Below are 24,513 nucleotides of genomic sequence, written 5' to 3'. Positions count from 1 at the left end.
GATTCCTGTCACTCTCTCCGTCTGCGTGGGCGCTTATCCACCCTCTCTGCTCAAGTGTGAGGGGAACCAGATTGTCTCAAGCAAGAGTTCAATCCCCTCAGCGGCACAGGAAAATTACCGCTTGACAAATCAGGGAGACAAGCAAGGAAGTTTAATTTCCACGACAACAATGCACTTAATAAGGCAACCTGAAACCTGCCAGGGTATCGACTGCACGCTGTGACGGATTGTCAGATCACTAGGGAAGAAAATACGTGAAGGGAGGGGGGGGGGGGGGGGGGTGAGTGTGTGTGCGCGCGTGTGTGTGTGTGTATGCGTGGACAGGGTAGCGGGGGTGGTTATTTGAGATATAAAACTGTAATTGCTGAAAACAAAAATGTTTCACAAAGCAATCTATGTGTCTTTTACTGAACTTGCTCGGGCTTCCTATCACACTGTCAAGCAGGGATTTTTATTTTTTTTTTTCTCTGAGATTAATCATAATGGCACAGAGCCTACATTCAGAGTATACTCATTATTTTGTCTTGGGTTTCAATTTGCATCACAAAGACTGTCCGATACATTAAACTGGAGCGCTGAAATTGGCGTTCCCCGAGGCGCACGCTCTGCTGTTGGCCTAGTTGACACCTTCATCTTGCTTGCCTCCCGATCGAAGCTTGGTTGTCCTCTCCACCTGTGTGTTTTCTTCCCTCATCGAGCATGTGCCATCATAATTGAATATGTCTCCAAATGAATAAGACCACCCAAGTGGCAAGTGCAAGGGAGAGCTTACTGCAAAAAAAAGAGAAGGCTTCCTCCTTTGAAGTTATTTCAGGATGCAGCTACAAGCCTTAAAAAGGGACCCGAAAAAAAAAAGAAATAAATCCCATGCCTCATTTTCCACCTATATTTACTTAGGCTTCCAGCTACAGCCTGCATGACTCAGGCTGTCACTGTGGGAACTGACATCGATCGATGGCCGCTCTGTCACGTTCCCTTGTCCGGGGGGGGGGGGGGGGAGACGCATCAGACCGACAACAGAAATATGTCCCAGGGTGGCTGTTTCCTTGGCAGGCTTCAGCGGCGGCCAGCATGGTGGCGCCCAATTACAACACCTAAAACTAACAGGAGCCCACATCTGGACCAGAGCTCAGAGCAAGTCCTCCCTTTTCTCGCCACATGGGCCCCTCCCACACCACGCACTCCGTACTCACACCCAGGGCTCAGTGCAAGGCGCTAATACTAACGTTTTGTCACATGTGGGAGTGCTAATGTACCCATGGGTGAGAAAAGCCAGTGCTCGCTGTCTGAATTTGTTTTTGCCAAGGTGGGGGTCTTGGCAGTTGGGGGGAGGGTGTGATTTAGCACTGAGAAACAAATAATTCAATGCAGCAAAGCAGAGATCCTGCTCAGGTCTGAAAAAGAGAGAGAAAGAGAGAGGACTCCATGGGCTTTTGCAGTAATATCCAGGGATATGAAAAGAAATCAGAAAAAGTAGAGCACGAAGCCTGGGAAAAAAAAAAAAAATAAAAATAAAAACACAAATCTATCTACCCAGAGGAGGCTGGGAAGTACATGCGATTTGGAGTCCGGGGTAGACAGAGTACAGGCAAGCAGAGGAGAGAGAGAAAAAAAAAACGTGATGTAAACATCTCAGCCGTTTGGGTGCATGCCAGAGGGTGCGGCTTCACCAGCGCTCACCATGGTAACACGCCCCAGGACCAGCTGAGGTGCTTGACTCTGCTGGACTCCAATTACCATCCTGAAACCGAGCGGCTGGCGCTCAATCAGGAAAGAGACGTCTTTTTCACTCCTCATGCCCCCGGAAATGCCGCATTAAATTCGAGTTGCGCTCCTGCAAAGTCAATTACCGTTTTTTTCTGATCCTGCATTTTGTCAGTCACGGAAACTGTAACAATCCCTGGATGGAAACTGGTTGAAATGCACAGTAGGTAAGCTCCAGAGCGCACCTAACCGAATGAGAGATGATAACGCTGTTGCATGGATGGCTTGCTACTTTCAGAGGCCCTCGTGTAAGAGAAAACGTGCTAGCCGTCCTAATGAGCGTACGTGTGTGGTTTGACCATTGCAACAATTTCATTATTAGGTTTAGACTAACTCCTCTCTCTGGTAAGGTCCAGGGTATGTGCATGTTAATGTTTGAACATGATGTGGTAGCATGTTGTGAATCTTCCATGCGATTCAGTTCCGGAGCTAACCGTGGACCTTCCCTCAATCACGCCTGTCAAAATCTGATACATTATACATGACAAATCACAAGATGCGTTCTCAGAGCTCTACTTTAAGATGGGCGCTTTCAGTTTCACACAAAGGTCCTGATGCAACATGCTGAAGCAAAACTCCGAGTCACTTGAGGAGAGAAACAGTACAGTTGAAAGAGGACCTCATGAACCCAAACTAACTAAACTTGCACTGTTCATCTGAAAAAGAAAACATCTCGTCTGTGATGGTCAGCCGATCCTGTGGCACTGTACAGAAGAGCGCATTAACAACCCATACTACAAATGAGCCTTGAGCTAGTATGATTTAGTCAAGTACTCTGGGCTTTCAACATCCATAACAAAAGCATTCATACTCTGGCTGATTACTGTCAATTTTGCAGTGGAACAAGCAGACAACTTGTGAAAGCTTTTTAATATTGCATATTGCAGAGAGATGAACCTCTGAAGTATGGGAATCTGGGAATGGTCTTCATACTGATGCGGCCTGGAGGATTTCAGAATGCAGATGAGGACTCAAAGGCGTGAACAGGGCATGACTCACTTTTGACTTTTAGTCAAGATTTGGAGGACTAGCCAGCCCACCCGTTTCCCTGCAAATGTCGCCCTGACCGACCCTGCGGAACAGATGTGTGGCACAAAAGCACCGGAACAGTTACAAGAGGTCAAAAAACCATCTGTTAGTTCAAATGAAGCCCAGTTCTGCATTCCCAGCTGTTTGCGCTTTGCTTCTTTTTTTTTTTTAATGCAGGACTTGTGCTAAAGAGGAGGAGCGAATTAAAGCAAATAATCCAGAGGAACAGGTTGTATTTTCTCAGTTGGTTTATGATGCATGTCTGCAGAAACAACTGCGTCCTGTTCAGAAATGACCTTTAACAAGCAGCCGGCAGAAAACGGCCGGGTCGCCAAAGGCATTTCAATAATTGTAGACGCATGGGCAATTAGCGTGCCCATGGATTAGCACTGAACATCCCTCTGCAATGGCACCAAGCCAACAGACCCAGTACAATTGAGGTTAGAGAAATCCCGAAAGGGAAACGCTTTGGGACGAAGGGACCGTTTGCTGGTTGATGACACAATGGTGAATTCCACATTCTGTATTACTGCAAATAGCAGAGAGACATTTGCGTTGAACATTGATGGAGTTTCAGTACTGCGGTTAAGGGTTCTTGTGCATTTTAACCAGCCCTCACTCGCTCATGACTGACGTCTGCAGATCCAAACACTCAAGCCATCTTTGCATGCTTGCTGGCCTGTAGAAAAACCAAGATTCCTGGTTTTAAGGAGCCCAGGAGCATTAGAGTGGCCAAAGCAAACAGGGGGGATGACAGGTTTAAGTTTCTCAGAATAGCAGAGCTTAAATTAAAAAAAAATCTTTTCAAATGATTTCACGTCAACTGTAAGAGGTCATCTTGGAAACAATGAAAGTAAAAAAAAAAAAAAATGAAACAAAAAAAGGACAATAAAATATTCCACACAACAGATAAAAAAGGCAAGGAATCATCATGCTGAGAATTCCAGGCTGAATTAATGGAGAATGGGGTCAGAGGGTCACTGGTGCTGAACTTTGTTTATTTTTAGATTCAGCAGCGGGGAGAGGGAGAGGAGAGGGATCCGGTGCAGTAGGCAGCTGGAGTGGTTGTTGTCTTGAGGTGACTATAAACATATGGACTTTCAGAGCAGAGTTGAGAGGTGCTGTTGAGGAATGCATTTCAAACTAACGCAGATTATGATTATAGCAATGAGAGATAAAAATGTGCAAAAGCACACAACTGCTGATTGTTGGAAGCTGGCCCTGTAGTGTGATTTTACATACACAAATATATGGTATTGGACTAAATATAAGGTGGTTCCAAATATAAACCCGCCAAGCTTTTCAAAGAAGGGAGTGTTTAAAAATGACAAAAAGGCACTTACCAAAAATAATGATAGAACTTCAGTAAAAATGACCGAATAAGTAAATTCATTTCATAAAAGTTCACATAAGAAATAAGTGTTTAAATGCAGGAAGCAATGTGTGTGAAATCCTCAGAGACAGTCGGAATTACACTGAGATACTTAAATGAATGCATCAAAACACACATATTAATATCTATTAATATCTAATATCTGTTAATACACAAATATATAAATATCTGTATGTGTAATGTGAGTCTACGATGGGGAGACACAGAGTGGCCGTTAAATTTGTCACTAAAACCAAATCACAGCTGTGCTGCGCTATTTCTGTCGCTCCTGCTCCTGGGAATGTTAAGCTGTTCTGAATTACAACAAAACCACCCTCACTGTTGATAATCCTGGAAGCACTCCCCCTGCCTCACTGTCGCTGTCTTGTACACTCATTTCTCATTAAATACTGTGCACCCTTCACTGATTGTACTCCAAGAGTAATGATGCTCACCGAGGCTGCCGTTGAGAGATACTTCAAGCTGAAATGCGGTTGAGTAATCAGTGACTGCCCAGCACATACCTAACATCCATGCCATGCAAAGCAATACAGCTGCTGTACAAATGTTTTTGGCAATATCAGAAGGAGGCCTCCTCAGCTCTATTGAATATACTTTCTCCCATAAACTTGTAAAGCAAGATAGCTGTAAAGCAGTGCAGCATGTGGTACAAGGCAATAAAAAGTGCACTGATATTTCATAAACGCCTTCCAAAGTGGTGCAACGCTGTCTAAGAATAAAGTTCGAATGAAAGCAGCCGTTAGTCGCATTAGCAGGTAATGGCTACTCCACTGCAGTTCTCTGCTCCTCTGAACTCATGCCCTGCTGTGTGCAGGGCTGAAAGGCTGGCTCCAGAATCCCAGGTGCTCCTCGAGTGAAAATGGAAAGACCCCGCTCAGCAGTAATATCGGTCAGCGTGGGGCGAAGACATCTGACATGCAAACGCGCGGCGCCAGATTAATACGGGAGCCCTACACTACTGCTTTATGGGGATGCATAAAACACGTCTGCCTTCCGCCTCGGTGGCGGCTGTCGTAAGGGGCTGCTTGGGGATCACATGAAGATTAACGGCTGGCTCTTCTGCCTGGCAGCGTCTCTACGCGGAGCAAAGGGGACCGGCCTGGCTTCATTTAATTGATTTCCCCAGCTGTGGTGACACTCCCTGGGACACCTGCCGAAGGCCAGCTCTGTGCCAAAGGCACGCCGCACCAGTATTCCATACCTTTTTAAGGCATGGTGAGATGGTATGCCATAGACACTATCTCCCATGTTCTGGAATAATCCCCAAACCCCCCAAAACCCTATCAGTTTCAGCACTATTCCGTTACAGATGATTGCAAAAACAGAGGCGCTCCACTAAGAGCCGTGGTCCCATTTGTAAACCGCTGCAGCTTCCAGGGCCCTGCTTATCGAGGGTGGGCAGGATCCAAGATATGTCCACATCATTGGGCGAATGCCTTCCCCTAAACAGACAGATGAGACGGCAACCTTTGGCTGCCAGTGACTCAAACGTTGGACGACTGACGCATAAACAAGACGCTTCTGCTGCCCACGTCCGTAAACACACCATTGCGCCAGGAGCGCTGGGGGGCAGAAAATATCCGGGGCACACAATGTCAATTTCAAAAGAGTCCTCTTACCGAACAGCGGTCAACCGGTGGGTCAATGTCGGTCTCTGGGGAAACCCACAGGGGAGGCACATGGAGAAGGGAATGGCGTAAATAGTTTTCAAATCTGTTTTCAGGTTGCTGTTGCCGTGACGTCAGGGTCCCGCTAGGAGAAATGCACTGCGGGCGCCAGGGCATCCCAAAAAAGGAAAACTTAGCAGGGGGAAGCTAAAAAGCCATGGCGATAAAACACAATGGCACTCCCCACTGATCAGGCACTTGTGGCATGAGAGCACGCTTCAGCCCCGGGCTTTGAGCATACCGTTCGAGATCATGTTACAGCAAAGGACAGAAACTAGCGTGCACGCTTTCGGGAAAGCAGTCACACAATACGGAGAAGATTTGTACGAGGTGAACATAATCTAATTCAGTCATTTCAGCCAAGGGAAAAACTATAATAAAGGAATGGCAATAACAGAGGGAGTATTTTATACCCTAAAAATCCCTGGTGTTAGACACCATCCATTTCCATTCAGAAAAAAGAGAGCAGACAGAGTAGGGGGAATTATTTTTCGCAACATAATGTGTCACATTTTACTGCCTCACCAGTGAGGACTCAGGACACGTTGAAAACGTTTTAATGAATTCAGGACAGCAGTCATCATATTGTTTTGCTGAAATGACAATCCTTAGAGCATTCTGATTGTCCAGTATTGTAGCATTTCTGAATAGAAGGATTCTAGCTCCGCCATCAAACCTTTGTTCAACCCACTTATTTGGGAAGTAACACTTGGGAGTCCAGTGCAGTGTGATTCACAGGAAAAAAAAAAACAAAAAAAAAAACAAATAAAGTCATTAATTGCCCTCCATTAATTTGGCGGAAAGCACAATGAGCGTATTCATTTGGGATTACTCATTCTGAAGGAAAACTCAAAAGACAAATGTCTGCCCAAAGCCCTTCAGGCTCAAAGTGGCGGAAAGGAACAGGGACAGTTGGCATTGTGCGTTCCTTCCTCTTCATTTTTAATAGCAGCTATGACACGAACCTCAGATAATTAACAGTGACAAGAATGTTGTTTAAAAAAAGGAGATGGTACAGAAAGCTGTCCAGTGCGCATAGACTTTGGGAGACATAATCTTCTATTTATTTTTAACCCCTACAACCACCACCACCATCATCACTACCACCACCACCTCGTCATGAACACATAATGAAAGTGCTGGAGGCATCTAAATGGACAGACACAGTTCCCTGGCCAACAACAAAGGACAACTGAACCGGTTACACAGAGGCCTGCCTAGGCTGTATGCAGAGCCAATCGAAGAGGTGGATGCAGCGCTGTTGTGTTGCCAAGGCTACACTTCTGATGGGACGGGTGGAGGGTGGCGAGAGTATCACTGCCTTCGTTGTGCCAGCTGTTTGAAGAACGGAGGGCCACCTGCCCTGGCACACCCAGATGTGCCAGCCTGAAGCCTCCAGGGAGCCCATTACCACAGAATCGCTCTTTGGCTTTCAGCTCACTGCCTCCACAAAGGCTCTGTTCTCCCTACATATACGGCTGCAGAGAGCCTAGGGCGACAGAGCCTCTGAGGGGCAGAAAGGCAAATTCACAGTACTGCATGCGGCTCACATGCCCAGGGTCATACAGGTGGGTGTGAGGTGTCAGAGAGGGCCATGTGCCTTTTGCATCACAAGTCAAATATGGCAATTCCAAGACTCCCAGGGCAGGGTCAGAGCCGCCGAGTGGTCCTTGCCTCTTTGCTGGGACCCCCCCCCCCAACCCCCCCCCAACCCCCCCCCAAGCGTGGGCCAAATCTTGCTGGCTCCAACATTTATTCCTCCACACGTCTCCCTCTCCTGTCTTCTCCGCTTTCCAGACCCCCAGATCACATGACGTCTTTTTTTTCCCATTTCTGCACCCACATGCTTCTTTAGCATTCTACACAAGACATTGTTTATTTTGTTATGCTCAGAAGAGTGTAAACCCCTTTGCGCTTGACAAGCCCGACGCGAGCTCCTCCCGCAATGGCTCTTCAAAACCGCCGTCGCTGCGGTTCCTCCCTCTGGTGGATAATTGAAAGCAAAGCGTCGTGGCTCTCCTTCATCTCTCACCCGTTTCTCCGCTGTGCCTTCTACCTGCAGGGGAGTTGTTGGGCAGCTCCGAATCGATGGTGATCTCGCTTTACCCACATCTGCTACACCGAGTGTACAATTCTGGATGGCTCAAACAAATCTGACTCATCGCTTTGAACACTCTGTCCTTCTCCCAACTGCAGCAAACAAGACCTTTGAGCACACATTCATAACCGCATTTGGTTCACATTCAATGAAAGAAGAGAGAGGGAAGATTATTTCATTATATTTTCACCATTATAGTCACGTATGTTTACCTTAATTCTCACTCCTTCCCTCCAGTCTGTTGAGATTTTGAGACATATATCTGTATATCTGTATGCATGGGCTGACAGGTTGTAAATTGATTTTTTTTTTTTACCCCATTAAAGTGATCGATCACTATGTAAATGGCTTGCAAGTCTATTGCTGTTTTAATGCATCCATTTCTTACAGCCGAAAAATACTCAGATATTTTATTTACAATGTTTCATAAACTATCATCAAAGTGAGAGGTGAATAATTAGGCTGTCAACACTAAAAAACTAGGATTCCTTGATTTGCTTCTTAAGCCATTTTCCTGCGAAAATGGGCTACATTTAATTACAGCCATTGCTGTTTTTATTATTGACTATGGATGCTATCATCATTAACACATCCCTTCATCCCCCCGCTTTCTGTCTATTGATCAATTGCTGTCTTTACCATAGGTATATTTCTTTGCTCCAGTACAGACTGTACACTTAGTGTAGTTTGATCTCCATTACAGTGATCTGGCATGGATCTTGATGATCCTGGATGATGAGGAAAAAGCTGGGTGAAATTTCCGCACAGACTCCTGTCCATTAATTCAACGGCCACAGACTCCCCCAGCACAGCATCATTAATTATCTCATCCTACAACATGACTAGGGGAAAGAAGAAAGAAACCAGGGGAGACAGGAAAACAACACACAGCAAGATTTCACAGCACCTCTGCAGTTTAATTACAAGTCCAAGAAAAAAAAAAACACGGCAATAACTAGTGTGACACGAGGACACAGGAGTGTTCCTTGGCTCAATGGGGCTCAGTCTCTCTTCCCTCTCTCATCAATCTACATCACAGGGACAAGGAACAGGCTGGAGACTGCCGCTCAGTGCAGCGTGGGCCAGATTTGCGGGTAGCGGGAGCGCGGTATCCGGCTGTTCCCTGGAAGCGCAGCAGCGGTACGGCGGTCTGTTCCGCGGCGGCTCCCCTGCGGTGACCCGGCTGAACAGGGGGAAGGGATACCTTCGGGGGGGCTGTTCCTCACCGCGATCAAAATTTAATCTCCCGAGCAGGATGAGGCAAACATTCGAGAGCAGGGGAGGAGATTGATGCGGGGCCTTTCGACGGTCTCAGCGGTTCGCGTTCGCAAACAGGCACGCTCGTTCGGGCGCCCGCACACGAACACGCACATGCCTGAAGGTCATCGGCAGCGCTCAGACAGAATCTCAGAGGGGTCCGCGTATGAAATGTTTCAGAAGTTGTGCGCAGATTTTCATTAAATCGCGAAATCAGCCTGCATGCTAATGCTTTCTGAAGGAATGGGGTTCTCAGAGGAATGACTAGTTGCTGTTGGGTAAATTGGCAGCGACAAGAGGAGGTGTCCGTCTGTGATGACCCACTTGTGACAGCCCAGAATGACTCCTTCGCAGTTAGTATGTCCACACAAACATGAATCATCTAATGACTGTGTGAGGTTCAGCTACAACCTTTTCCATATGGACAAATTGTTTAACATCCACTTCATTTTTTAATTTAATTCACAATTGTGACAATTTTAGAATTATATCTTAATGTTAGAACTGTCATGATTTGAATAATAAAAAAAGTTATTAAAAAATCAAAAGTTCCAAAACTTGGAAAAATGCTGTAGCTCTTTACCTACCGTCTGACACTGTAAGAGTGATGTATACCCATAACTTGTCCTTTCTGCTTAATCTAAACTGTTCATCTTACAGTAGGTTTGTGGATTCATTGCCAGAGAGACAGAACCACTACCCACATAAATGACATGCTGGTTTTCCTGACTGTGGTGATTTCAATGCTCAGTACTGCAGAATCTAGACTGCATTGTAATAACAAAAGCGTCAAAAAGAAAAAGCTGGCCAGAACAATGGAAGCTATACACAGATTTGACTAAACATTATTAGCCTAGTATTAACAAGACCACCAACTTACAACACACCTACCCAAAGCTTGATCTCATAAGCGCCAGTAAGCAATCTCAAAGCCCAGTGGCTGGCTTGTTCTTGATCAGGTGAGAATGGCAGAAGGCAAGAAGATCATTTAAACTCAGCAATCCTCAGCTCCTCAGTCATGATCCTCAGCCATTCAGAGGGTATTACAAGACCCAGCAATCATGATATCAGTTCTCTGTTAACTCTCTGGAGGAAGGCAGTTAATAAGCTCAAGTTAGATATGGCTCCAGTTGGCCATGGATAAAACAAACAAACAAAAACTGCTGATTAACAAACAACTGTCATGACCTTGTGCAATGAACAGGAGATTTTCTAAAGAGGATAATAACCTGAGCAGACCTTTATTACCTTTCATTCAAAAACCCCGCGCCCTGCAAGCGCTTTGTGAATCATCTGCCGGGTGGAACTGATGTTTCTTTCATTACATTAAGTATGAATTGTGAGTAAATTATCTTTTTGCCTGACAAACAAAATCCTCTGAAAATGCCTGTGTACTTGGGCCATCTTCAAAGCAGACAGTTGGCACACAAGTAACTACAGTTGAGTTCGCACTGCATTTTAAGGGGTGCTTTATGTGTTCTGTGAAGAAAATAATATCCCGTCATATACAGTACCCTATTCATTGAGCTGAATATTTTATCTTTATGCTGTGTTGAACATCAGAACGACCCTTACGTGGAGATTTCTCTCTTTCAGGCACCTGCGATAGAAGGTACAAAAAAGTGATTTTGATGGAATGAGCAAACACTGGCTGTACATGTGAAAGCGAGTGATTGTTTGACCTCCTTTAAGTTGCAAAATTCTATTTCAGCCTCCTAGACAGCCATTGTTTTCCTTTTGCAAAAATACTGTCATCAGTATCCTCAATCCTTTCAATCTGATGTGCTCACAGGCCCCCTAAGTGACAGCCGCCCCAGACATCTGTCGGTACGAGCTGCCACCATTCATCAAAGCACAATTCCTCAGCAACTAAATACTTTCAAGATAAATCACTGAGGTAAAACCGCAAAGAACAATGACCTTTGGCGGAGCTTGGATTTGTATTGTGTGTTTGACATATCTGGTAGACTTTGTTCGATAAAGAATTCCATGCAAGGTGGAATTGTACAAAATTTAATAAAATGGGTTGTTGCAGGATAAAATTCCCCTCTACACCATGAGCCTTAATCCTTATATTACTGCTTTTCTTAGGCTGGCCAGCCATAGCTCCACACAGTCTCTCCATCACGGTAACACAAACCCCATCCTTCACCCAAAACTTGTAATCGCTTAGGGCAGAAGCACCTGTGTAGCTGATCTGGTTGAGCCCCACACAGTGAAAGGTCACTCTTTTCACTTTCGCTTTCGTGAAAAAAAAGCAATTTCTTCTCTACTCGATTGCCAGTTTTAACAAGGTTTTAACAAGGCCATCAGCTTATCCAAGTGGACTGACTTCTCAGCTATGATGACTGAAATAAGATGGTTTTGCAATGATGTACATTGTATGACTCCCATTTTCAAATATTCAAATGATTTATGCTTTAAAGACATCAGCACCAAGTTTGGTGGCCTATCCCCCTACATCCAAGATATAACTGCTCCATACATACTATAGTACTATACATACTATATAAGTACACATTCTGAAACAGGATTCAGCTGTTTAACACACTACAATCAGTACAGATTCTGAAACTAATGGCAATATATTGTCTGTTGCAATAAACAAGACTCCCCCCACCACCACCGCCAAAACTATTGAGACTAACTTGATTATAGAGGTTGACTGACACGACTGATCATATCAGGACCAGATGGAGCTCAATGACACTAAACCCCGAGATTTACACCCAATAAAGAAACGCAGCGGTGAAGTAAATCCTCATCAACTGGGCTCAATATGACACAGGCCCTCCTGGCCTCGAAAATCATTACTGAGGCTATTACCAGGAGGCCAGGCAGGTTCACCGCATCTGAGCAATTCGAGTGGCACGCGGGGCGCGGCATCATCTTTAATTAACAGATACAATGAGTTAATAAATAAATAAAAGCGCCTCGCATTTACATAACTAACTTATACAACAAGGATCTGGGGACTTCATTTCAGGGCCAGTTCTCTTAGTTTTAATTATAAAAGGGAGAGGACCACGGGGCTCCGAGCAGGCTGCATCTCAGAAAGGGGCCATTTCAGACACGGATCCGCAGACAAGATTAATGGGCTGAGGATGCTGAGGGGCTTCGCTGTGGCGATTCTGGAGCCCGGCCCAGTCCCGTCTTAATGCGGCGCCGCTCCAGAGCCCACAATACCTTGCGAGAAAGAAGGGGAACAGATTTCGCGTGGCATATGGAGGCTCGCCGGGATGCAAATAAGCAAGCCGCTGGTTGCACTCTCCTTACCTGTAGAAAACAATTAATCCTCTTCTATTCCTCTCTGACATTTGTTGTACAGGGAAAGAAGCAGAGAGAGAGAGAGAGAGAGGGAGAAACAGAAAAAAAGGTAGAAGACAGGCAAGGGAGAAAGGAAGAGAAAGACGAATACAGCAGAGTATAGCTTTCTCATACCACCCACACTCATTCTTTGGGGGTCAGGGTTGCATTATGTAGTACTGACCTCAGTGTGACCCTGGAGGATTCATCCTTTTCTTCACTTACGAAACAGACCACATTTTACTTGTTTTTACGTTGAGACACTGTATGAGAGAAAAAGAAGCACTACAGGCAATGAGAAATGAAAAAAAAAACAGAGAGAAAGACTGTGGGCTTATTGAAGACCGCCACAGAGGGAGGTATTCATGCTCCTTTTATCTGAGACATGTGTATCTCTGTAGTTCTGTTGACTACAGCCTCTCGCCCACCACCCCCTGCCACACAGTTTGACATTTTCATTCAGACGCACATTCAGAGTCGTCAGCGAGGACCGACGGCACTTTGCACCTTCGCGGTTTTTATTTCTTCATTTGAAAAGACTACAGTTTCTGCTGGCTGCCAAATTTGAGGCAGGCTGATAAAGACATTCATCCGAGCATTGAGAAACGCGTGCTGGTATTTATTCTGGGCTCAGTTCACCGCCGCTGAACTTTACAGAGTGCTTCCAAACCCTGCGAGGCTCTCCTCGTGAGCAAGCGAGGTTTCACGGTGCCGAGAAAAGCAGGGTCCAATCTGAATGATGCCGGACTGGAAGTGAGTCCATAAATAATGCTCTCAAACTGAGACTGTACGCCAGAGTATCTGCAGGAGGAAAAAAGAAATCTAAAGCGTAAACACAACACATCTCTCCTTAATAATTCATGCCTGAAGGTAAGGAGACATAACAGTTGTTGTGGGGATCAGAGTCTGTGTGCAAGCACTCCTCATGTAAATGAACGTGCAGACGAGAGCTCAGTTGCTCGCGTTTAGCCCCGCTTTGGTTCATAATTACCATTTATTTTATTACGGGACCCTTCTGAGCTGGGACCGGGCCATTCGCCGCCTGGCGTGCGTGCATCAAACGTCCCTGACAACCTCACCACCAAGCGTTGAAATATCGCGCTATAAAGCTGGGCGGGACTATAAACCTGTACCTATTTGCTGATTTGTGGATCCAATTATTTTCTCTCTGTAATGGCTGTGTTCAGTGCCTTGATGTAGAGTCAGCTGTTGTCATCGTCTGTCCCAGGGCCCGTACACTGCTGTCGCGCGTCTGTCCTGCACACTCTGACCTCCCGTAGGTGACGCGCCGTCTACATAATGGCTACACCCTTGTTGGCATCAACCCCTGTTGATGTGGTACCTTCCTCGAGGGAAGCGTGGCAAAATAGCAGCAGATCAGCCACAAAGGCAAGCAGGAGGGACACCAGAATCTGTGCTTACTATAAAAAGCAAAGGCACACCTCCTCACGCTCGTGTTTAGCGTGCACGGTACTTCAGGTTCAGTGCGCCTGGCCGGCGTGGAAAACACGGAATGTGTCAGATGAAAGGAAGGCGAAACAAGATGTTCTCTCTGTCAGGTCGGAATGGAGTTTTCACCCGGCAGGATGTTCCCGCAGTTCAGCTGGCCTGATGCGACAGAGCCCGGTGGGAGATGAGCCGGATCCCCCCTGTCAGCGCTCAGACACGGAGGCCGGCGACTGACGGGGAGCCGTGTGACAGCCCGCTGACAGGTGGATTATCTCCAGGGCCCACGCCAGCTGCGGTTGGCCAGAGGCTATCAGCGGAGGCTGGCTCCCTGCTTCCCTGGACATAGGGCGTGGAGAGTATGCATGTGCTAGGGGAGGCTAGAACACTGCTCTGCCTGACTCCAGCAAGGGGAGTCAGCGCTGCAGAAATGATGCGGGGGGCCATCTGCTCCAGCTGCGACGGCGTATTCCGACTGCACAGCTGGGTCCCACTGTTTCAGCCTGTCGGCCTGGATCTGAGTGCCTGGTCCGTGGGACGGCTTCTGTGACCTGCTGCATTAGGTCATGGGAACCAGCTAGTCCTAATTCTGTGCCGCAGAGCATCAGATGTGTGGGTTCCGCCACCAAATATATGCACAACTTTCACAAAACGCTTATCATTTCAAACGCTTATCATACCAAACACGAAAGACAGAAATCAAACAAAAAGCATTTTGATAACTCCTGGGAAACATTACTCCTGTGCTTTCTGAGTGAGAGGTGGGACAATCAGGCATGTATCTGCAAGAAACAGCTCTGCTGAGCTGCTGTGATGAAATTAGAATCAATGCAACCAGCAACTCAAAAAAAAAAAGTTAATAGGATTTGAATCCATGCGCAGTTATTAGCAATTTTCAAATTATTCTGCACCAGGAAATCATGAGCCAGAAGTGTCACCCTTGTCAGAGAGCACAGCATCTTTGTGACCCACGGAGAAAAGCAGGTACTGTGGTTCCATGCTGGGTCCCCTCGGTTCAAAGGCCATTACGAATCGATGTGCATTCAGCCAGTTGAGCACTCGGGGCTGGGAGGCGGAATGTAAGCTAAGTATCGGAAAGTTCAACACAGGGGGGGATGCCAGAGCTGCAAAGAGTTCTGCAGGCAAAGAAATCTCAAACAGAGAGCAAAGCGCTTGGACAGCAGGCACAGAAAAGAAGAAGAAATTAACCTTGACAGAAACAATAGGAGTCCATGTCTCTCACTGGGCATTCTGCTCCTTACAGATTGCAGTTTTGAAGCACCTTGTCCGAGATGCATCATAAATTGAAAATCCTTTGTCCTTACCTGTATTCTCTACTCCTACTGGAGCGCGGGAAGAAATGAAAAAGACGATCTTGAGGCTAGCACTTTGTCGTCCTCATAATGAGCTGGCACAAAGGAAAATATGTACTGCAGTCAGATTTCAATGCCTTCTCCTATCGAGTTCATGGGTCTTATAACTCCCACCCTTTAAACCCACATATTTACTGTGGGACTCAGGCACTTTAATACTGTATCAACAGCTTAGACCGAAGCACCTTAATGGGGCCATGTCTATCACTTTGTATTGTGGAGGACATGGCTTGGAGCAGATATCAGTTCAAGTCAAGGTACATTCTGTTCTGAATATCTATGAATGGCAATGGACCCATGAAAGCTGCATACAACAGGAATCTGAGGTTCCACTAGATGAGGTACATGATTCATAAGGAACGGACAGGACTGTATAAATACCTTCACACATTCATGAAAATGGCATTGGAGATGAGAAGGATTCTTATTGAACAGTCAGTCGCTGATATATGCCGAAAACAGAAGAAAATCTTCTAAATCCTTGATACACAATTTAGAAAATGACAAATGGTCATCAACCTTCACACTGAATGCTATGACATTCAAAGCAACATGGTACTAGTTGGACAGTGAAGCAGCCTGATTTAATATGCAGCTGACCTCACCCTTATGACTGAGTTTGAGCATAAATGGAAAGATTTACAAGCCTTTGCCCAGGGCATGCAGGCTGTGGGCAAAAAATAGACATGCCATCAAAGTTGGTGACAAAACAAAAGCTAAATCCTCCTCCCTTTAAAATCATATATTCTCTACGTCCATTCCGCGTAAATGCTGACCCGCGCAGTCTGAGGACAGGAAAAGAAGAAATATGTGGTTTACAAATTTCCGTAGCGAAAAAACGCTGAACCTGGTAAAAGACAGAATCCACACAGCCCAGCCGAGCAGCCTGGATTTAAACCACTGGACCGCTGGGTCTCTCTGTGAACAAGTAAATACAATCCTTCCTTTGATGACAGTTCTCTTCCAATCATACACTACGCTGTTCATACCTCCTCAAAATTGCCTGTTGAATTTACACTTTTTTTTCCAATGTTTTTGAAAGAATCTCATCTGAGAAACACACTGGGGGTCTGTAAAAGTGCATGTGTTTATGCCAAGAAGGTAGAAAAAGCAACTAATAGGATCTACCACAGAATCCTCCAAAGTGCATGGAAAATTACTCGGCAGACTTAACGGCAGAGTCAGCTCTGGACTCTCTCCTTGGCTGAATGTCTGTAAAAGGGACTGAAAGAAAACACACATCTCTCAATGATTTTCTTATGTTTAATCTTAGCAATAGGAACCTATGAAGTCACTCTAGTGAGCACTCCATCTTAGTGACACATCCCTTGCTGCTCCGCCCTAAAGCCACAGAGACACCCTGCAGAAAACATCCCCAGAGACCATATTCTTGCCGCTTCATTCACAAAAGCTGTTTTGCCACTCAAAAGAAAGGCTCCTTAGTGACTGCTTCCTCCAGGATGAGTGCTTAGTCCTATCTAGTGCTGCCCTACTTGCCTGCAACATGCACATCAATCAAATTCCACTACGGCTCCAGCTCTATCCTGCAGGAAGAAAAAAAAAAATGCAATCCTGCATTGAAGGCCTGTCGACACTTAATGCCAGCACTGGAAAAGCTCTTGCATCTTGCATCTCAAGATTAAATGTTTAAAAGGATTGTGCCATCAAGCTCATACTCATTCCATCCTCTGCACATTTCAGCGTAATGGTGGCAGGGAAAAGCTGAAGGCTGCCACAAAGGTACGGCCACCAGCCTCTCTTGAACACAAAACCTACACTAATTAGCTGTGGAGGTCCATAGAAATGATCTCCTCTACTGCCTCACTGGGGAACAAGGACGGAGGCGCTCCATCTCCATTATGGCGAAAGGCTGGCTGATCCCCCAGGCATCTGCCGTCAGCCGCCTCGCTCCAGTGGATCTCTGAATTTCCTGGGACAAACTGTTCTCCCATCCCTTGTATGGCCAGACAGAGGACACCTAAAACAGGGGCTCAAAAGGATTCTTCAAACTTGCCACATCATCTCAATAACAGTACAGGAGCTTATCGCCCTAAAATAAGAAAAGAACATAATTACATCCTCACAGGTGGCTTATTTGAGCCTGTGGGTCCTTGCTCAGGCAACGAGGTCAAGTGCTAAATCACAGCGGAGTGCAATTATACATGTCTCCCGTAGTATTTAGAGCACTTTTTCCATGCGTGGCATTTGGTGCTTGTAGTACAAGGGCCTGCGGACCAATATTTCGTTGGGATGATCTCCTTCAGACCGGGGGTAGCATCCCGCCCTGTCCTCAGTGGCCTCTGCGGACGCAGGCACACACTCAGAGATGTAGTGCCCCGTCCCCCCTCGGTGATCCATCACGCCGCGTGCAGTGCTACTTCCAATTGTTTTTCCTGGCAGCGCCGGGAAGAAAAAAAAATGCCCAGGCAACAACAAAAACTCGGGTTCAGTTTATCTCCCGGGAGGCCTCCGCGTGCAGAAAATGATGTACCGTATTACCGCTACAGTTTTGCAAGGGGAGGACACGGTTCCCTGCAGAACACTGCGGCGTAGCAGCAGCAGTGCATGACTGTGTGCTAGAGCCACTCTGTCCCCAAAAAGAAAAAAAAAAAAGCTGAAACAGAGATTGTGGTTCATTGTGCGTCTGTTATTTAACTGCTCTTGCCATGTGCAGGAAAATCAGCAGCTAAATCTTTCCATGCGGACGCGGCTGGTAAAGTCCCTGCACAGAGAAAGATCTGGATGCAAGTTTGGGAAACTTTGGTGACACAAGAACTTCTTTGTGACCTTTTGTACCAATGTGAGAGAGAGGGGGGGAGAGAGAGAGAGAGAGAGAGAGAGAGATGGGGAGAGAGAGAGAGATTTTGAAATGATTGGCATGCAGTTACAAGACATGGCATCTGGACTCCCCTGAGAAAAACCCCATTATGGTGTCTTTGCTCCAGCCAAGCCCTCTCTCCTCCAGGATGTCACGGACGTCAGTGGTTTACAGCACTGCCCTGAACCCTTCACACCGCTCTGCTCGATGTCATCATTGTTATAGCCGGCGGTGCAATCCCTCTTGGTCATTCCGTCAGCACCATGTCAGGCCGGGGAGGGCTGGCATTGCATGGCTTTAACACAGGAAGGAAAAAAAAAAAACGATTCTTCACCTCCGCTTCCATGTGTGATTACGACCGAGGGCCTCCGTCATGGCCGCTTGAGCCCTAGTCTCATTGCTTATGCTCAAAATCCTCCTGCTTGCTACAGGCCTCCACTTGTTTTTGATTTATTCAGAGGCCTGAATGCTCCGAGATCTCTGCAATGAGAGTGGTGCCCTCTCCGTCTGCAGCAATCATAATCACAAAACCCAGTTATCTCCAGGATCACTCATCTGGAATAGCTACAGCTCCACAGCTGAGCAATTACACAAGATGGGCTTTCTAACAAATGCATACATCTGAAAAAAGGAGCACAAACAAAAACTATTACACCAGCAACAAAAGATTAACCAGGAATGTGGAGCTCAGAATGATCTAAATTGCTTTATTATGACAAATCCTACACAATAAGCTGTTGCTTCTGCTCAACAGATGGAGAAGAGAAAGAATGATATCACTGAATTCTTATACTGCCTGACACTGACACTTATATAAGATGAAAGTACTCAAAAATAGATAAAATGCATTGTACAATAAATGTATGTACTCTCCACACATTTTTCTAATCTTACAATTTGAAATCATTTTGCAGTAATAGTTGTTTTTGCATTTTTCAGGTGGTGATGTTTTGTTGGAGCAAGACAAGGGCATTGTGTAATGATGGCAGTCTGGTGGGGAAAGAGGACAGTGTTATGGTTCAAATTCACATTCAGCCCAATACAGCCTTCAGACCAGGGGTGGAGAGGACCATGAAGAGCACCTGCATAAAGCTAACATACTTTACCTTTATTTACTTACTCTCTCTCAAATTCATATTTAGAGACCATTTCCATTGGGAGCTTGGACTGGCAAGCATATTATTTATCTCTAACTATCCTTTCATTGTACTGATAAAATGGTTTCATCTATGAGGAAAAAACACACTGAATAAAAATAGTCCTTGGAATGCTTACACAGCGGGACACAAAGCGATAGGACTCCTCATTATCAGGGACAACACGGCGTTTGCTGCTGCAATAGCAATTATCGGCCGCACAGTTGCTCAGCTTTGGATACCATTGCTTTCAATTAGCAAGCCGGGGGAGGCTAGCAACACGGCGGATCTGCCGGCATGTCCGCCCCAGCAAGTCAATGCATATACTGGAAACTCAATTACTGCCATACACCAAAAAGACAAGTTCATTTCAAAAGAGGCTTCAAAAGCACTTGGTGTTGAGAAAAGTCGGGCAGAATACAATGACTTTTGGAGTTTGGGGAATAAGGAACTACAGATACTTCTTGCGTTGACATGGGCGGGCTAACTTGCCACTGTGGCTCTTATACAACACATAAACTAGATGTGACACCCAGAGGACATAGGACAATTCATCTTTAGAATGAGTTTGACATAGCAAGAGAAATATCAGTCAACGACATTGACAAACTGCTGACATCCTGGATATTACCATGAAGCTTCATATCAAAGTGCAGCTGAATGGAATGTAATGAAATAAAGAATGCATTACCTTGCAATTAACATATCATCATGATAGGCTTCCATATTCAGACAGCACTGGATACTTTTGTTTTTGAATGTGGGCCTTTCATATGTGGAGAGTGCAATTAATTTTGACAAGAAACTGTTAAAACACACTCAACGCTGAAAGGGAGATCCACATGACTTTGATGTTGGCGTTAAAAAGGCTAGAGCAAAGGGTAATCTTTTTGTTTCTGTGTCCATTGGAAGACTCATTTAATGGAAGCCACTACACAATGTTGCTAATAACATCAAGGAACTGATGTTGGCTGTCAGTCATCTGTCAATGAGTTATCGTGATTTCCTAAGACAGTATCAGAGACACAAATGAGGGAGGGTCAGAGCAGCCAGCTGCAGAGACTGGAAATACCAACACCTCTTTAGCAGAAATCAGTGGTGCAATCCATTCTCGGAAATGCCTCTGGTTATGGAACTCGGAAGGGACGGAATGGTATTGATGGGATGTCATTGCTGCTTTACTGAGCGACTGGCATTGGAACCGGACCATTAATCCTTCCTTTCCCTCTACCCCCTGGCAGTGGAACTGCCTAATGACCACACACTCGGGCTGAAATATGACAAGGTGAAGGCCTTGTATCCATAGCAACTCGAATCACACTCGTGATTAGCACAACACAAGGTAACCCACACCTTTCTGTGGACCTTCTGACCCCTTTTGGGTGACTCATCCACAAGGTCTGGACCCGATCATCTTCCTCAGAACACAATCTACACATTAGTTTTGCCTCTCAACCTAAGATCTCTTTCACATCCTGATTCATTCGCTGCAAATGCCCTCTCTTTGTCTTTGATCTACACTTTAGATGCCATTATACTTTCTGTTGTTTCCCCTAAACTGTAATTTTTCAAGTGAATTAGCAATACTGAGCCCTCAGTCTTCTCGTTTAAAGCTTGTTTCCCAAAGCAGCCGAATCCTTGGATTTATTACATTTTTATAAGAGCAGAATGTTTTTTTTTTTAAATTATCTACCTTACCTGGCCTGACTCCTGGCCTCTCCTGCCCCTGCTATTGTTACAGAGAAACATTCGTGCCTTCCACACATTATGAGCAATTTGAAAGGTGTCCTCCCTATTGATCAAGAGGAAAGCACAACAAAGATGAAAGTAAACGGTTGTCATAGCCTGTTATAACCCTCCCCCTGTCCCCCATCTTAGAGGCCGGAGTAGAGGGTGAGCAGCCAGACTTGATTCACTTGGACAGATTGCTCAGTTGCCGGTTGCCCCCGGCCATGGGAAGAAAGAGGAAGAATGAGAGAGACAGGAGCTGAACACACAGCGCTCAGTCACCGTGGCGATTTGAAAGTCTTCTAAGGCGCACAGACATGTTACCAGAGTCAGCTTGCAGAGCAAAATAAAAGTAAAGCCAAAACACTACTGCTCAGGGAAAAAAAAAAAAACTAAATATAACACCTACTGCAAAAGCCAGCTCCTTCAACTCGACAACATATTTAATGTCAACTAAAAGAAAAAAATTACACATGGCACATGCACTGCATGGTTCTAGGTTTCTCCATCTGCAGTTTATTTATTTTTCATTGATCAAAATACAACAATTGTAGGTCTAGGGAGACTTTGTAACAAACTTTTTTTTATAGTAGTAGAGCATCTAGTCAGCAGCAAAGAGCAAGAGTTCAGTCAACCACGTATGTTAATCGGAGAGCTTGTTATTTCTCCCCTTTAATTAGTCTGACTGCGAATAAACCTTCCATTTAATTTGTGCTGTCAATTGCACATATTTTATGATGACTGGAAAATAAATGAAAAGAAAAATGGATGAGTGAATTTGGAGCACTGAGGAAAAAAACTCAGACAAAGAGACATGTACAGCATCCATAAATTATGAGACGAAATTGAACATTTGGATTTACTAATGTATCCTCTGTCTCTTCTAATAGTCCTGCATTACAGGCAGTATCTCTGCATTAAATTATTCAGTTTCCTGAGATGAAACACATGAAACGGTAGAATACACCTGGTTTAAGAAATACCCATTGTACCTGACGATTTGTATGGTTTGAAATCAACACACAGGCAGATAAATCAAATCAGACCATTAGACCGAAAGGGACACGGGATGCTTTTGAAACTTGTCTCAGTGCTCCTACATACAAATCCTGGCAGTTGCCTCGCTGTTTAATGCTATGTCAATAGACCTCATTCATTATGCTGGAGACCATGGAACCACTAAAAATTTACATCGAGTGATTCATTGGCCAGGCATTTCTAAATGGCATGTGAAAGGAAATGGAATATCAGTCTAAATTATTAATATAAGTCAGCAGCTAAAGTTATTATAGTATTTAAAAATGTATAAGTCAGCTATTTGAGTTATTATATAATTTGAACCTTAAAAAACACACATCAGCACAACAAAAGAGACAAGGAAAACAGATGCGACTGTTTCCTGGACTTGATTAGCGGTATAATGGTACTGTTGAGACTCGTCAGTCAAAAACAGCAACAAATCACTGAGCACCGATACAGCTTTAGCACAATCTTCCTTGCTGGACAGCAGATCACGCACCGCTCAGTGAGAGAGACCGTGCTTAATAATAAGAAATGATAAACTTTGAAGTAAGAAGCGACTGCCTCGGGACAGGAGTCACGCTAGCTTTAGAAAGATAAAAAGAAACTCTTTCGTTAAGTATGAAATTCAAAATATATTACGGGTATTTATGAGAAACAGTGACCGTTCGTTCTATCCGTACTTAATATATTCCACTTCAGACGCAGTTTGCCGACCTGTGTTTAAATGTAAGCATTCGGAATTGTTCAGGTAGACAGCATCAGTGACTAATGAAGCTGTCCTACTGTAGCTTATTGTGCCTAGAAAACCCACATCTATGATAAATCATTCCGTAAAACCTGTTATATTCTCATAAAAAGAAACATATATATACAGCTATACAGCAACAATGTATAGTTACATGAATCTCAAAGCTCGGTTTAAACAAGGAAGACATCTAAATTACCTAAACCTCGCAAAGCTCTCTGGTGCCAGACTCTAACATAAGATATACATAATGTTATATGTGTCAAAGATATCCACGGAGAAAGAGGAAAGAGGAGCCGAGTTACTGTATGTATGAAACACAGACATCGTTGCGGGAGCAGACAATATCAGATTATTCATCAAGGTGTTTTTCTTCTCATAAAATTGCCTGCCGACTCAGACAGTGCGAATTAACTGCAGTGAACGATGTCGGGGCACGATCGTTCGTTTGTTCATTCATTCACCGGCGTGGAGCATAAAGCACACAACGTAATGTGCAGAAACAGACGGGGACAAAAGAAGGAAAGAAACAGTGAAGTGCGAACCCGACAGTAAAGTTATACGATACCTGTGTATTGGACGAGGAACATAGTCCACAGAGCTCGAGCCAAGGAATGATAAACTCCTCGCGTCTTAAATCCCCAGTAATGTAAATGTAACAGGATCCGTTGAAGACGATGGAAAAAAAAGGAATCCCTCGGATTGCGAGAAGGCTCGAGTTCGCGCCCCAGTCCGCTCGGCTCGGCAGTCTGAGCTACAGTAAAACAGGACAGGGTAGAGGAGGATCCTTTTCAGCTACTACCAGCGTGCGCACACACGAACCACATGCTCAGATACATGTAGCCTACACACAGGCGCACACAAAGACAGGCAGACGCGACCAGCGGCAGAAAGAGAGGGCGAGAGGGCTGGGACTGGTTTCCTGCGATTTGCTCTGGCATATGTCAGTCCCCGTCTCCGTTGACGGACTGCTTAATCCTGCCCGGTCTGTCTGAAGGAAAAGATCAGAGTAGAGAGTGTGCGAGCCCGGCAGAGACTGGGGTGAAATAGAGGGGGTGGTCGTACAGTAATAAGCACGGCGCTGATCTGTAACCTTGCAGGGTTAGTGCGAAGTCGACAAGCCCTCGTTAAAACTCAACTGTCACTAGCATGCGCTGGTTATACGGTCCCCTTGCGAGGGGTATTTTGCAACCTGTGTGACTGAATCACGCACGAGGGGGGCATGCGAATGATTACAAACATGGAAGGCAATAACAAGCCACCGATCATCGTAAGCGAGATCAATGCAGGTGGATTGCAATTCGGTTTCGGTTTCAGTGATGGGAGTCGAAGATTTGAAATAAGTAAGTAAATAAATAAGTGTATGCGTAAATTTATGCATAGCATATATGAATATAAACAATGAAGCTGTGTTGCCCCGTTCACTTGGTTCCATCGTGAGGGAAGAAGTGAAGTATATTCAGGAGAGACCACAAAATGCGTTTAGTGACCTTCGAAGTGAGGCAACCGGTAACAGAGCAGGTAATTAGCAGAATCTGGGCAAGAAAAACACAAGGCCAAAAGACATATGACACATTCATTAACCCTTTAATGGCTTTGGTTTTCTTTCTGCTCAACGTTTCAATTAAGCTTAACTGATTGTTCAATAAATTGTTCTTGAGCTATTGCACAGGATTTCCCCCCTGAATCAATAAAGCACACCATATGTCTGTAAAAAATTCACTTGAGGT

The 24,513-nt window shown here is 45.1% G+C and overlaps 1 protein-coding gene across 1 annotated transcript in view; it reads right to left on the bottom strand.

The window, feature by feature from the left end:
- The window catches only part of LOC118791165 (ecto-NOX disulfide-thiol exchanger 2-like), a 124,037-nt gene extending 100,137 nt beyond the window's left edge, over positions 1-23,900 (bottom strand). The window contains exon 1 of the mRNA XM_036548447.1: positions 23,352-23,900. Within this exon, the coding sequence (XP_036404340.1) occupies positions 23,352-23,373 (22 nt within the window). The 5' untranslated portion in view covers positions 23,374-23,900. The remainder of the gene's footprint in view (positions 1-23,351) is intronic.
- Between the last annotated feature and the right edge of the window lie 613 nt (positions 23,901-24,513).

This window comes from Megalops cyprinoides, chromosome 16 (genome assembly GCF_013368585.1).
Source record: "Megalops cyprinoides isolate fMegCyp1 chromosome 16, fMegCyp1.pri, whole genome shotgun sequence".
Lineage (NCBI taxonomy): Eukaryota > Metazoa > Chordata > Actinopteri > Elopiformes > Megalopidae > Megalops > Megalops cyprinoides.
This window is presented reverse-complemented; position numbering and strand designations above follow the sequence as displayed.